The following is a 16,281-nucleotide window of genomic DNA, read 5'->3' as shown; positions in this document are numbered from 1 at the left end:
TGCTGGAAAAGAGCTTGCTACCCGAGTTCAGTCTTCTACTGAATCGTATGCCTCGTACATACAAGACGTGCTCGTTCTTCGCCGGAAAGTTGACGAGAAAATGGCCGAGGTTGAGAAAGTCGGCCACTTACTCAAAGGGATCGCGGACGATGCCTTCAACCTTTTGGTCTTCAGGAATGTGCCCTCCATCGACGTCATTGTCGAGGAATGCTGCCGCTTTGAGCTCGCCAAAAGCCGCCGCGTCATTCCACAGTTCTCCTGGTTCCCTAACACGGCTGCGACGTCGTCTTGCGTTGACCTTACCGCATCACCACCCTTAAGTGAGCACATCACACGTATTGTTCGCCGCGAGCTTGAGGCTACAAGTCTTGTGCCGTTCCATTGACGCCCAGTTGAACCCACTGGCCAACTAGCCCCACTGATCTCTCTCACTGAGGCAGTCGTTCGGCAAGAATTTGCAAACTTAGGTTTTCCTGGTGCCTGCTCCGTCTCCCGACCTGACGGCCGACCGGTGCCGACTGCTTCGCCTCACGGCGATCTGTATTCCCCTCCTGGATACCACAACCCTATCGAGTGAACTCCGGGCGACAAGCCAATTTGCTTTCTTTGCTTCCGCATTGGCCACATCGCTCGCCACGTCCGCACCTTCTGGACGTCGCCGTATTCGAGCTCCTCTTCCCAGTCTCATCGCCCATATGCCGACCCGCGCCACTACTCGCCTCGCCGTATGCCTCCTACCTCTGACGCATCCATCGATGACCGTCATTCTGCTCGCTCGCCGTCTTCTCAGTGCCATCGGTCCCCGTCGCCCCAACCACGCCGCTATTTGTCGCAGACCAATTATGGACCCTCCCGGACAGAAAAGTAGGCCATGCAGCTTCTTGAGGTAGTGCTGCATTATCTTCGTCGTGTCGAAGTCCTCCAGTGATGCTCCAAACAAACCAGAACTTACTTGATGTTCACGTCGACGGTGTTCCTTTGACAGCGTTAATAGAAACTGGAGCCCAGGTGTCCATAATAAGCTGTAACCTCCGTTGTCGACTGAGGAATGTTCTCACGCCTCCTACTACACGAGCTGTACGCGTGCCCGATGGCAGCACTGTTGACGTCACTGGAATGTGTACTTCCCCTATAGTTATCGCTGGTCGCCACGCTCCTCTTCTTTTCACAGTGCTGACCAATTGTCCCCAAGACGTAATTCTCGGACTCGACTTTCTTACGGCGCATTCAGCTTTGATCGAATGTACTGCCCCTTTGCTCGAACCCGAACCTTTGCTTTACCCTTTGCCTCGAACGTCCTCTACTCGCGCATATTGGTGCCGTCCTGCCGGCCAACTTCAGTACGACCGCGTTCGTCCGCCTGCCGCTTAAAGCATTGAGTTTCGTCGGTTTGCAATCATTTTTTTTCTGTGCCCGATGGTGATTACGTCGCCACACCTGTTCGTGATGTCCTTTTGATACACAATATCATTGTGCCCCACTCCGTCGTCACCCTCGCCGATATCCGGACATGCCTCCCTGTCATTAGTTTTGACCTGACAAAGGAGGCGCTACCCAAAGGCATCTCGGTTGGAACGCTGCGTGCTATCGGAGATTACCACGTCACGACGTTTTCCGTAGATGTCTACTCAGATTCTTCACCATGTCCACAGGATGCTATTTGCTCTGACGCAACATTTCATCCTATAATTGCTGTGGACCTTTTGCCTGAACAAGCAGCCGCTCTGTGTCATGTTTTGGTTTACTACCACGACATGTTTGACCTTTGACCTCAGCAATCGCCAATTGGGCCATACTTCAACAGTCAAGCATCACATAAATACGGGTGATGCCAGTCCTATTCATCGCCGGCCATATCGAGTTTCTGATTCAGAGTGTAAGGTTATTCAAGATGAAGTGAACAAGATGCTTGCCAAAGGCATTGTTGAACCATCGTCGAGTTCTTGGGCGTCGCCCGTGGTGCTTGTTAAAAAGAAAGATGGCACTGGCGTTTCTGCGGAGTTTATCCCCATGTAAACGCATTACCAAGGAAGACGTCTACCCCTTGCCTCGCATTGACGACGCCCTCGATTGTCTCAATGGTGCCAACTACTTTTCATCAATAGACCTGCGTTCTGGTTATTGGCAGATTTCTGTGGGTGAAAAAGACCAAGAGAAGACCGTGTTCGTCCCTCCTGATGGTCTATATCAATTCAAAGTTATGCTATTCGGTCTATGCAACGCCCCAGGAACGTTCCAATGTATGACGGACTCTTTGCTTCAAGAATTCAAATGGTCAGCATGCCTCTGCTACCAAGACGATGTTCTCGCATTTTACCGTACATCTCAGACACACTTTGAGCGCTTATCAGCTTTTCCTCAAGTCTTTCGTGAAGCTGGGCTAAAAATAAATTCGTCGAAGTGGCACTTCAGCCGTCGGCAGATTACAGTGCTGGGCCACCTCGTCGACGCTTCCGGTATTCAACCAGACCCGGAGAAAATTTGTGCTGTCATTTCTTTTCCTGTACCTCCGTCTGTCAAAGACGTCGAAAATATTGTAGGGCTCTGGTCCTACTTCGGAAGCTTTGTTAAAGACTTCGCAGCGATTGCCCGACCTCTCACTTATCTTCTGAAGAAGGGCATGCCGTTTATGTGGGGCCACGCTCAAACTGCCGCGTTTACCCACCTCACTAACATTCTTACCACGACACCTATACTGGCCCACTTTGACCCGTCCTCTCCTACAGAGGTGCGTACCGATGCCAGTGGTCACGGTATCGGAGCCGTCTTTGCCCAGCGCCAACAAGGTCAAGATCGCGTTATCGGATACGCTAGGCGCTTCCTCACAGCAGCGGAGCGCAACTCTTTGATTAGAGATCGTGAATGCTTGGCTCTTGTCTGGGCAGTTTCCAAATTCCGCCCGTACTTGTATGGCAGGCATTTCTCTGTAATCACAGACCACCACGCACTCGGCTGGCTTTTCTCCCTCAAGGATCCTACCGGCCGGCTTGGTCGCTGGGCTCTGCGGCTGCAAGATTATTTCTATACAGTAGTGTACAAGGCGGGCCGATTACATCAAGACGCAGACTGTTTATCACGCTATCCAGTGGAAGAACCACCCGGAGTCCCTGACCCCGATACCGACGCTGGCGTTTTCTCCGTTTTTCAGCTGCTACACGTTGCCGACGAGCTACGCTATGATGCCACTCTGCGCGCCATCATAATGGCTTGGAATCTTCGCCTTCTGATTCGTCTCTTCGCCTGTTTGTTCTTCAGGATGGTGTATTATATCGCCACAATATACGCGCCGACGGTCCTGCCCTCCTCTTCTTCATTCCTAAGCACCTCCGGTCAGCTGCTCTCCCAGAACTTCACGATTTACCAACAGCAGGTGACGTTGGCGTCTCCCGCAGCTACGACCGGATCGGCCGACGCTTTTTTTGGCCATGCCTTGCCCGCTGCGTCAGAAAATGCGTTGCGGCGTGCGAAAAATGCCAATGCCGAAAAACACCGTCGACGCTCCCTGCCGGGTGCCTTCAACCGCTCGACATTCCTACGGAGCCATTCTTTCGCGTTGGATTGGACTTACTTGGCCCTTTCCCGCTATCTACATCTGACAACAAGTGGGTTGCTGTGGCAATAGATTACGCTACGTGCTAGGCCTTCACCATAGCGCTTCCAACAAGCTGTGCCACAGATGTTGCCGATTTTCTTTTGCGCAACCTAATTCTGCAGCAAGGTGCTCCACGCCAACTGCTCACAGACCATGGCCGGACATTTCTTTCTCAAGTCATAGCTGACATCCTTCAGTCCTGCTCGACGAAGCACAAGCTGACTACGGCTTACCTTCAACAGACTAATGGTCTCGCTGAGCGTCTGAATCGCACCCTAACACACATGCTTGCAAAGTATGTCTCATCCGACCATACTGATTGGGACCTTGCCCTACCTTATGTAACTTTTGCATATAATTCTTCGCGTCATGACAATGCTTGTTATTGCCCGTTCTTTCTGGTGTTCAGCCGAGAGCCCACATTGCCACTGGACGCATCCCTTCCATCCGCCGAAGCAGAGTCCAGCGAGTAGGCACTTTACACCATCACCAGGGCAACCCAAGCACGCGTAATTGCCCGCGCTCACCTCCTGACCTCTCAAGACAAGCAACGGCGCTTGTACGATCGCCAACACATAGACGTGCACTTTTCTCCTGGATCTCTGGTGCTCCTGTGGTCCCCGACTCGTCACCTTGGCCTGTCAGAAAACTCCTGTCTCGGTACACAGGCCCATATCGAGCGCTGCGTGCCGTGACTCCCGGTACCTACGATATCGCCCCAGTCAGCCCAGTCAGTAGCAGTGCCTCATTTGCCCCAAATTCCACTGACGGTGTGCATGTCGCACGCCTCAAGCCATATTAGTCTCTTGTTATCACCGATATTTTGACACCCAGGGATGGTGTTTCTGCCGCCGGGGGTAATGATACATACATATTGCGTGTTTCTTGTGGCCGATGCACGTGGGCGCCCCGATGAAGACGACCAACGCTCTCTGGCTCTCGAGCTGTCGGCCAAACTGGCTAGCGCTGCAGTTACCTTTTGTAGATATAGTTTGTAAGTGGTCTCCAGTCTTAATCCTTTGTTCGCGTAACAATATCAACAAAGGAGTGAGGCAGGGCTGCTCTATATCCCCACTGCTATTTACAATGTACATGGTGAGGATGGAGAGGCGCTAGGGGAAAGTAATACTGGGTTTAAACTATCAGAAAAATTGGCGGGTACATAAGTAGAGCAGCAGCTTCCACGTTTGTTTTATGCGGACGGCATTATGTTGCTAGCTAAGAAGCAAAATGATGTGCAATGCCTGGCAATTATTTGTGGTCAGAAACGGTAGAATTTAGGTATGAAATTTAGCTTTAAAGATCAGGTGTTATGATATTGAATGAAAACAGTGGGCAGACAGTGTCAATACAAGCCTAGGAAATACCTCGAATAAAAGATATAATTACCTTGGTATATGAATAAACGAAGGCAACCGGTAATGCGGAAACACAGGAACAACAACAGTTAAGGGGAAGAGAAATGCGGGCATGCATTCCCCGCCCGTGAAATGCACCCCCCCCCCCGCGTTTCATTGGGATGCACATTGCATCCACCTTCCATCTAAGTTCAGCAAAGAGAAATAGGGAATTGTGACGTTTACATAAGAGAAGAGAGGTGATGTGGTGCGAATGCAACAGGTCATACCAATAGCCAAGATGTTTAAGTACCTCGACGTATTCATAAACAAAAGAATGTCTTACTGAAGCGCCCTCCACGATAACCTGGAAATATAGCGATAGCATAATGCAGCAATAACGAAACATAACGCACTTTCAGTCCACAATGAATATGAGGTGGTGCGTGAAATCGGGAAAGGAGTAATGGCGCCAGCGCTAAAAAACACTCGTAAATCTGATTATGTGCTTCAAGTCGGACATCTTGCAGAGGATGGAAGTTAAGCAAAGACCGGCTGGCCGGTTGGCTTATGGAGCTTACGGTGAAACCGCAAATGAGGAAGTGCATGGTGACATTGGTTGAAGTCAGAGAAGCGCAGAGCAAAATTAATTTTCAAGAAACCCTCAGGAACATCGATGAAAATAAGTGGGCGGCCACAGTGCACAAGCATCTGTACATGAAAAGCCTGGACAGACAACGAACGAAAAAGTCGAGAAAGTTGGCAGCCAAGTACACGGTAATTGAAAGTGTAAACAGAAAACCAGGAGCTATTAGACAGAGGGTGAGGAAAACAGAGACAGCGAATTGGATGGAAATGATTGAAACAATACAGACTACAAATATTTATAAGAATGGAAAGATATAAAGTAGAAGGAAAAATCTGTACAATTATACGAAGGACAGTACCTTGCTATTTTAGGCCCGAGCTGGTTGCCTAAGTACCGTAACATGAATGAGCAAATATTTGCAACACGATGAGGAGCACGTGTATGATGCAGCAATAACCCGGAGACCACTCAGCACATCTAAATGGAATGCGAAGGTATTCACCGAATGAGAACCGTAGTTAACATGCACCTTCCAGAAGCGCTTGGATTTAAAGTGGACGGAAGCCTCTTCTGGTCAGCAGTCGGGATAAGCAACCGACTTTAAAATATTTGTAGAAAAAGAAAGCAGGGAAGAAATTCATGCGATTCGGTACGTCACAGGCATACTCGATGGTACAAGATATATTAGGTGCGATAACATCGCATCCACTGACCGTGTGCTGTAGGTGCGAGCGAAAGCTTGCGAGAGTGAGCCGAGAAGGGTGTGACTTGACGAGGCCGTGGCTTCTGGCGATCGTAAGGGCTGAAGGCGGGAAATGTGCGCGCTACGAAAAGCGGGAAATGGTGCAGGTAAGCGCGCATAGCTTCAGCTCTGGTGGCTGAGCGCGTACTACCTGGGCGATACCTGCGGCGAGTTGGAAGGCTAGCGGGTGGCCGTTGCCTTCGCGTGGGCCGTGCTCTCGCGCTCCTACTTCGCTTTGCAATAGGCGCCGAAGAGGAATTCGCTCTGAGATAGTCTGAAAATGAAGGGGAAGCGGAAAGCTGGCGATAATGAAACATAGAGCCCTTTGGGGTCACAATAAATATGAGGTTATGCTTGGAATCTGAAAAGGAGTAATGGTACCAGCGCTAACGTTCGCGAATGCCACTCTATGCTTAAGATTAGATATCTTGTCGGGTTTGGAAGTTGACCAAAGATTGGTAAGCCATTTGGCTTTGGGAACCCATGGTAAAACCACAAATGACGCAGTGCAGGGGGACAAAGGTTTGGCCTCGTTTGAAATCAGAGAAGACCAGAGCACAGTTAGTTTTCTAAAAAGACGCAGGAACGTGGATCAACATAAATGCGTGGCTAAAGTGGAGATTTATCTGTACCTGAAAAATGTGCACACAAAATAGTAGAAGAGGTCAAGACGTTTGGCAACCTAGTGCAGAGTAAATGAGAATGTAAGTAGACAACAAAAATCCCCTAGAAAGAAAGCGAGAGAAAGAGAGACGGTTAACTGAATGCAAATACCAAGGCTACTAAACATTGTTGAGCAAAAAATTTATTTCTGTGTGGCGAATTTTAAGCAAGGTATAAAAAACCTACTCATACACTATCAAATTATTTACACATAAATTGCTCTTGCACTAAATTTTTTTATGCACTATATATGTATTCCTTATCTGCGCGGTAAAGTGATTGCACAAACAAAAATTGAAGCATAAATGTCTTTTTCACATAGTCATTGTATAATGTACACATTATCTTGTTTATTTGTATTTTCTGCATCGTACTTGCTTGTTTCTTGTTATATTTGCTTTTTTCGTACATTGGATCATCATGTAAGCCGAACTCACTTAGGAGCAAGAGCCCCTTGTCAGGCCAAATGGCCTTTATCTCTTGTTTCCTCTTTCTGTAATGAAGAAAGGAAATAAACTTCAAACTTCAAAGGATGGAAACAAAAAGGACCGCGGAGATTTACAAGAATGAGAAGAAAGAAATTAGAAGGAAAAATCATTACAATAACACGAAGGGAATTGCCTTGCTATTTGAGGCTCTAGCTGGCTTCCTACGGACAATCACATACCACGAATATACACACCAGATTAGGCATGTGTATGTGGCAGAAAAAAACTAGATATCACTGAGCACATCCCAATGGAATGCAAAGAGATTCCCCCAGTGAGACTCGTAGGTAACGTACACCTTCCAAAAGCACTTGGATTTAAAGCAGACAGAAGCATCAACCGGTCAGCAGTGGAGGTAAGCAAGAGATCTTTGGAGTATTGGTTGGCAAAAAGAAGTAGGGAAGAGATTGATACAATCGTATCCGTTGCGAACATAGGTAGCGGTACGCGGTAGATAGAGAAGTTTTGAGGAAGTGAAAAATATTAACGTAATGTACATAAATAGGCTAGAATAAAAAGCATGTATAGCTTACCCCAGTTAACCAAGCAGGCTAGGTGACTATTTGTCACCACCCCATTTCAAATCGGTAGCCAATAAATCATAAAAAGAAGCATAGAATACCAAGATATTCCCCGAGCGAAAGCCGTAGGAAGTGTGCATTTTGCAGAAGCGTTAGAATTAAAAAAATATGGAAGTAATTGAGCATAAGCCGAGATACGTAGGGGACGACTTGAGTATTGGTGGGAAAAACTAGCAGGGAAGCGGTTTACAGAACTTGAGTTACATTAAGCGTAGATAATGGTACAGTCTAGTGATGGAGGTTTTAAATACAAAAGTTAAGATATTGATCAGATAGGCAAAGGCCTAGGTGGCGATGGATGTAGTAAACCGTCATTAAATCAAGCAGGCTATAGGACTATTTGACCCTACCCCGTTTAAAAGGAATGCCTATAAAATGCACTACCATTACCAGCAGCAGAGTGTTCTTTTATATGTTTTTAATATGTGTAGCTGCTGAAAAAAGGAGCTGTGCAGCAGCCCGTGTAATGCGTAGGCCAGATAACCAGCGTACCAGTAAAGTTAGAGTGGAGGACAATGGGAAGGGAAGCGCAGTTGTGGCCGGCACAGGATTAGCTGGGAGATGAGATTAGGAAATTTGCAGGCGCCGGTTGGAATCAACTAGCGCAAAACAGGCGCATTGGAAGATTGCTGAGAGAAGCCTTCATCCGTCAGTAGGCGTAAAATAGACTGATGTTGGTGATAATGATCATAATAAGTACGCGTACGCTTTCCCAGTTCGCACCCACCGAAATGCGGATGAGGGTCGAACCAGGATTAGCAGCGCAACAGCTACAGCCGTGAGCTGCCACCACAGCTAAATGGCGGACAATTGTGCACCCTCGCCTGCTGGGACCTTGGAAACTGCAGCATTTAGCGGTTGCATCGAGCCACGGGGAGGGGGGATAGCGATCAGGGTCAAGTCGAGCCCGGCGCTAAGGAATGCCGAGGCGGCTTCTGCGGGGTAAAGTTCTGTCAAGATGCATGCTGTTTATTCTGTGTTTTATGCAGGCTGTTGAGCAGGCGGCATCCGGTCAGTGCTGTTGCATATGTTGCGCAGCTTTATGGTAGTCTTACCTAATTGGTGATATTGTACACATGCAAACTCAGGCTACTGTAATCTTCTTACCATCTTACCGACACTGCCGATACCAGTGCGTGCTATATATGTACGGCCTTAGGGGCAACACGACACAACGCTAGCCATTCATTGTTCACCTGTGGTTGCAGACAAGGTCCTTGAGCGGGAGGTCTCCGAAGGGCTGGAACAGTTGCAGGTAGGTGGGGTACCGTTGAAAGAACTCGACGAAAATCAGCACCCCGTAGTCGGGCTTGGCGCGACAAAACGCCTGCCAGGTGTCGCGCACATGTTTCCGTTCGCGGTAGGTGAGGCCGGTATGCCCCGAGGAGGTCGCGACCCGGCGCAGGCTGTTGCCCATGTTCTTCTTTGTCACCGTCTCGTGCGGCACCCGGATGCAGTGGGGCAGGGTGAACATTGGGCGTGTGGGGCGTGCGATTTCCTTTTCTGCAACGCCATTGGAAGTAAAAAAAAGAAAGACATGTGATCAGAATTGCACAAACACCGACGCGCAAAACAGCCAAAGCAGTAAACACGAAACTTCGCACTTTTGAGCCGTTCGATGCGTATTGTTGCCATGTTACGCGTACAATCTTGATGTACATGTACACGCAGAGCTGAGTTGCTAGTGGCACATACCTAGTCTAGGGGATAGGCCAAGAACCCGACAGCCTAATATGTAATAAAATATTAGAACTGTATTTTATTCAAAGAAAACATGAGAACAGGCAGATTGTAATCAAGGAATGTGTTGTTCATAGTAACGTTTGCATGAAAATGGAGCATTTGATGAAAACAAAAGTAATGCTACTCTAAGTCACTTTAGTGGCAATTTAATGAAAGAGTGATGTGTGAATTTAAATTCAAAATTTCATTCACCCACAAGAATATCTAGCTTGACAATGTAAACCTTTCCATTGCTCTTCGCAAGAGTAGAGGCACATAGGAAACATAATTTTAAACTAAAGTTTAACCAAAAGAAACCCATTTTATTTACTGCACTTGCCACCAGTGGAAGGTGGCACAACCTGCGGGTTTCTAGGATAACTGAAAGTGTATCATGCAACCAAGAGTCTTCAAAAGAAAGTGACCGAAACTGAGACATTGAATCGGAGGCAACGAATGGAAACAAAAATAGCACAACTGAAATTTACAAGAAAAGCAGCAAAGAAATTAGAAGGAATTTTAAGCGCGATACCACAAAGGCGATGCCTTGCTACCTCAGGCTCGAGTTGATTTTCTAAGGGCAAGAAGGCACCGGAGCAAATACTGTCATCAAGATGAGGTATATGTATGCTGCATCAAAATACGGAGACCACTCTGTAGATACCAATGGAATGAGAAGGAATTCACCTAGTGAGACCCGTACGAAATGTAGACTTTCCAGAAGCGCTGAAAGTGGATGGAAACATCCACCGGTAATCAGTCCAGATAAGCAAGATGTGTACGAGTACTGGTGGACAAAAGCAGAGAAGCAATTTATACGTTTGGATCCATTACAGGCATTGGTAGGGGTTTGAGCTAGGTAGACAAGTTTTAGGAAAGATAAAGAAAAGAATAAACCGATGTATACAAAAATGCTTCAATGAAAAGCATGTATTTGATTAACTCAAGAAGGCTAGGTGACTATATATCCCCGCTGCGCTTCAAAGGGGATGCCAATAAGCCATCACCATTACCATTGATTGTACTTGAACACTGAGTTTGTTGCTGCTTCAAAAATTGTGGATGGCACTTAGAGAAATTTCAAGCATTGGGAAAGATAATGATCACAGATACGGGACCTCGCATTTGGTTGACGAAAAACGTGCAAGACTGCTTTCGATTTGTGGAAAGCGGCTTACACATAAACTTTTGTACTAAAACCACTAGAGTGATCTATGCCGCTAGTGTCTATGGGAGCTGCGAGCACAGGAATGATGGTCAGTAAATAAATTTGCCTCAAATAAGCCCGCCTGGCTTCGAGCGCCTTTGGACTTTAGTGAATTGGGCATCCTAAAAATAGTCTTATAGATACAGCAGACCGCAAGGATTATGCATGGGCGCTCAGTCTCATTACCTTATGTATTTACCAAATTATTCAGGTTGCTTCATCATTCGAGCTAATAGAGGCATGTAAGTCGTAGATAATAAAGCCGCAAGACAGACTTAAGCGCCAAAAACGAATATCGCACTGTTCCAAGTAATAATTCAATCACATGGTACACAATAAGCAGAAATAAGCCCGTGTGGGAGGGAACACCTCGTCGCCTAGCACATTGCTGAATGGGAGTTTAATATTGTCCATGCATATGCAGTTTGAGTTAACTATATCTCTGGCAGGAGTCTTAATGGTGTTCAAATAGGAGTAAATATTACTTCATTTCTCTCAGGAGTTTGCAAACTGTTCCGACTGAACTGAATATTCAGTTCCGGAAGGCGTATTTAGGTATTCTAAGTGGATTTAGGGACTCTAAGTGGAGTAAATGCTACTAGATTTCTAAAAAATAGTTTCTCGAGATCCTGCCACATAATTTATATTTTTTTTTCCTGCAATGAAGTGACGGTGCAGCTTTGCTGCCGTGGATTTCCGACACTCATTATTTACCGATAAAGTGCTCCAGGAGCATTTTTCTGTGCTGGTAGCAACTTTTAAGATAACCTGTTTTCTTTCCCACCTATCTAGCTGTGTTTGATAAGATTTCGAATTTATTTATTATACTTCTCTGAAGATTGTTATAGAATTGAAGTATAGAAAGAGCATTTATCTACCGACCTAGCTACCGTCCTTTCTCGGCTAGACAACTCTGTTCAATAGCATTAGTCGAAACGTGAAATCAGTACAAATAAAAAGCTTGCATTTGAGCTTTCACGTTCGCAAGAGCATGTGACGATGATCAGATTCAAGTTCGAACGACGCCTTTTTTATAGCACCATTAGCGAATGAAATATTGGACAGGAGTACATTGTCGCCTTTGTATTGCTTCTTAGCATTTCTATGTAATTTATGATTTATTTAGGAAAATAAATCTTATGGTAGTCCGGATAGCTGTCTGAAGTGTATTTGATTATCTGTAGGTATTACATCACACGGGCGACAAAGCATAGAGGAAAACAGCACTCGAGGAACCTTAAGCGTAATAAGGGCATGTTACATGAAATGATACATATCATCTAGCAATACCATAAAGCTTATATCATTCATCAACACGACGAAAAGCCGCCATATCGCACATTCAATAAAGAAACGCGCACGAAAACAACACAGTGCAGATGATAAAAGGAAGCACGGACTAAAGTGAATGAAAGAACGATGCGTAGCCAACTACAACAACAATTTATATTACTCGAGTAAACCATGTGAAGTGTCGTTCTCCTTAACTTGGGGGCAACCACATTTAAAACAAGAAATGTAACACACTTACGACTGCATTTCTTTAAAAAAGAATAACTCTAGCATGGCAGCCGACCTACAAACTTCTGCAAATGGTTTTTACTCAGTATGAGGCACTGTAAAAAGTGCATAGATCATTCGGTATTCCCAAATTGGATGTGGCTGCAGCCTTCCTAAATCAGTGATGGCAAAAGTCCCATAATTGCGGCAAGGGAACACGCTCAAACGACAGGTACAGAAAGTTTGGCTGCCTAACCGACGTTCAAGTTGTGCATCGCGACATTGACCACACACCACTTTTAGGGTGTCTTAATGGTCTCCTCTTCGCAGGCAAAGGGAGAACATGCAGGCATGTTAGCGACAGTAGACACGCTACATTCTGGTGGGATCAGTGTGCACCAAACCTGCCAAAGACGTGTCGGATTGACGATAGGCAATCGTTGTACTCGCCTCCGCAACTTGCTTGCTATACCCGTGCCTCGCGTCGAATCAGGCGCTCGTGTGTGCGGTATGTCAAAACTCGACAAGCGAGGGCTCGCAAACGCCTGCTGCAACGAAACTACATGCACACGGACACACACATTGAAGTTCTCATGCGTAAGCTTCCAGGAAAAAAGCACCGACGCACCCAGCCCTAGTAAAACGCGAGCGCTCGCACATGCGCACATACATTCTAGCAACGTGTGACGCACTCCTTCCTCCCGCATATGCACGTACGCAGAGACACGCTATTTTTCCGCCCCTTTTCGAAGTATTCTCATGGTATTCTCAATTTGAATCGAGTTGGTAAAGAAAGCGGTAGCGCCACGTTAAAGACACCTCCTTCCTCCGCGTAACATGTAACGCGAGGGCCAATACGTTCAGGCGCACTTGGTTCCCGCAGCATCGCCCTTCATTTCCGAACCATATTTTTCCTGCATGATAGGACTAAGGCGTCCATAAGAGTCCATGTAAACGCCACAACTCTGAATGCAGGCGCCACTAGAGCACGAAAAGTTGATTCACCACCTTTCAACTTAGCTGACTGATGCGAGGTTGTCTCCGCTGGACAAGGCTCGTCTACCTGCATGAATGGTATTGCAGCTGTCCGGCCAAGAGGAGGTGTCCATGGATGCTAGGCCTAAAATTGTGTCTTCATGCCGTCGTCGACGAGGCGGTCAGAATTTCTGTCGTGTACGGCGTGCTGAGAAAGACATCAAGATGTCATTGCTCTCATTGTGACGTCAGAAGCTTGTAGAAATGGCTGCTGATTCTCCAAAGTAGTACCCATGAGTTGAAGCGCAGGAAAGAAGCAACAATTGCAGAGGCGAAAAGAACGCGACTGTTTCTACTTTATGCGACTGCCGCACTAGCCTTTATATTGCTCGATATACATATGAGATTTCTGGTGAGGAAAGGAACTCTGTTTACGACAGGTTTTAGTACATCTACGAGTGTTGGGAATAAATTCCCGTTTTTTGTATTGAATACGTTCCCGCGGACGAAATAAAATGAGTTTTTACCATTAACTAAGAACACCCACCCTTAGCACAACCAAGAGCGCAGGCAGGAGAGAGCTTATTCCTTGCAAAAACGCTTTGCAAGGTCTGAGGACGTGGCCTATGTAGACGGGGCCGGGTATCGTGATCGAGACACCATGTCAGCGGCTGGACTAGATGAACAAATGCAAACCAACGCAGCAAACTGAATCATTATAACCTCGCCGTAGATCGGGGAGGAAGTCGAAGTCGCCTTGGCGTACGCCTCCTCCACAGGCGGCGACTGAAAGACAGCCATTAAAAATTTCGCGCAAAGGTGCATTTCTCCCGAAGCTCTCGAAATTCTAGCCTGGGTACCCGAAACCCGACGCAATTGGACGCAACTCGTTTGGGCACCGGCGCACTGTAGTCTTCCGGGAAACGAAGATGCTCTCAGTGCGGCCCGAGAAGTGGCCATCCGCGGCTGCACGATAACATCATGCAATGAGCAGTTGGAATCCCTCAGCCATTAAGGCAGGGACCGGATGATATGCTACAAGAAAATTTCCCAATTCTACCAAAAGGGCAGGAGCATTACCGTGCCCGCTCACAAGAACTTACGTGAAAAGCAATCAGGAACTTGGGGCTTCTTACAGACGCACACTTTCCCAAACCCTGTGGCGTACAGCCACCCCTGTCCCGGGCTATGTACAGCAGGTTGTAAATTATGCGCAGGTAGATCGGATCTTCACCACATCATGTGCGCGTGTCCTCTAATAAGGGCCGAAAAATGCACCAGCAACATTGCCTCCCCTTCCCATGGTCCGTAGAGTACATCTGGCGCTGGAGCGGCTCCGAATCTGCCACTGATAGATACGGGAGGCACTCACAATCTCCTAATTGAATAGACTTGCTCCGCAAGCAGCAGAGAAACCACTACCGAAAGTGTTCCGAATCTGCCATTTGAATTCACCTTAAGCACAAAGCTAAACCTTGATATTGCTGCCAGTGGTTCACCCTTCGCTTTTCTATAAATCAATCGGTACAGTTGTCTACTTGCCGGATTCGAGCTGAGGACCTCTAGCACACAAGACGGCTACAGTGTCCGTTACGCCACGGACGCTATTCCCCCACAACGGTATACCTCGCAATCAGATCGCAGCTTTGACATGGAAAATCACGGAAATAATTTCAAATAATTAACAGTTCATCATATTGTAACGATGTTAGTAAGACAACGATATTTGTTAAAGGCGAACTTGTGCCCACAAGTAAAAGTCACTGCGGTCGTGAAGAAGTCCGCGGCAGTCGCGTTCTCAAACTGGGCTCGAACCGTCTTCCTCTTCTCCTCGCGTGACACCTCGTGCGCGTGGCGCATGCGAGCCGGGTCCAACTGGCTGCCCGTGCCACGAAGATCGCTGCCTGTTGTTGCTGAGCAGCACCACTGTACGGCGTGCACAGTGCCCAATGCAAAGGGCACGCAACTTGAATGTCACCAAGTTTGTCGTGGCATTATCCCCCTCCTTACCGCATCGGCCCGATGCTTGAGAGGAAGTAGGGGTTCCTGTGGGGTCTCACTTTTTTTTGTTGTTGTTGTTCATGACCTCTCCTGGTAGGGTTTGATGCGAACAACAAGCACAACTTCCACGGAGTTGCGCCGTCTTGGGCTCTCGTGTCCAGCGGATTTCACTTCGTAAGTGACGTCGCTTATTCGACGAAGTATTTCGTAAGGGCCGAAGTATCGGCACAGAAGCTTTTCAGACAGTCCACGGTGGCGCACTAGGGTCCATACCCACACCTTGCCACCAGCCTGGTAATGAGCTTCACTATGGCGCTGGTTGTACCGGCTGGAGTCGATGCGTTGTTGGCGGCGTATTCGGTACCTTGCCATCGGTCGTGCCTTCTCGGCTCGTTGCAAGAAATCATCTAGGTCAGATGAGTTATGCTTTTCTTCATCTAACGGCAACATAGCACCCAAAGTTGTGGTTACTGCTCGGCCGAATACAAGTTCAAACGGGGTGACTCGTGTTGTTTCCTGAACGGCCGTATTATATGCGAAGGTGGTGTATGGCAAAATTTCGTCCCACAGCCTATGTTCAACGTCGACATACATTGAAAGCATGTCGGTCAGTGTTCTGTTGAGGCGTTCAGTTAAACCGTTCGTCTGAGGGTGGTACGCCGTAGTTTTCCTATGAGCAGTATGTGTCATTTGCAACAAGCATTTCATTAGGTCCGCAGTAAAGGCCGTTCCACGATCGGTAATAACAACTGTGGGAGCGCCATGCCTGAGCACGATATTGTGGACAAAGAATTTTGCAACTTCTACAGCCGTTGCATTGTACAGGGAATCAGTTTCTGCGTAACGGGTCAGATAGTCCGTGGCCACAACTATCCACTTTTTGC

General features: G+C 47.3%; 1 protein-coding gene across 1 annotated transcript in view; it reads right to left on the bottom strand.

Annotated features, from left to right (window-relative positions):
- Window positions 1–9,466, bottom strand: part of LOC129382772 (globin-like) — a 51,931-nt gene extending 42,465 nt beyond the window's left edge. Inside the window, exon 1 of the mRNA XM_055066953.1 lies at window positions 9,189–9,466. Coding sequence (XP_054922928.1) covers window positions 9,189–9,466 — 278 coding nt within the window. The remainder of the gene's footprint in view (window positions 1–9,188) is intronic.
- Between the last annotated feature and the right edge of the window lie 6,815 nt (window positions 9,467–16,281).

Source organism: Dermacentor andersoni, chromosome 6 (assembly GCF_023375885.2).
Source record: "Dermacentor andersoni chromosome 6, qqDerAnde1_hic_scaffold, whole genome shotgun sequence".
Classification (NCBI taxonomy): domain Eukaryota; kingdom Metazoa; phylum Arthropoda; class Arachnida; order Ixodida; family Ixodidae; genus Dermacentor; species Dermacentor andersoni.
This window is presented reverse-complemented; position numbering and strand designations above follow the sequence as displayed.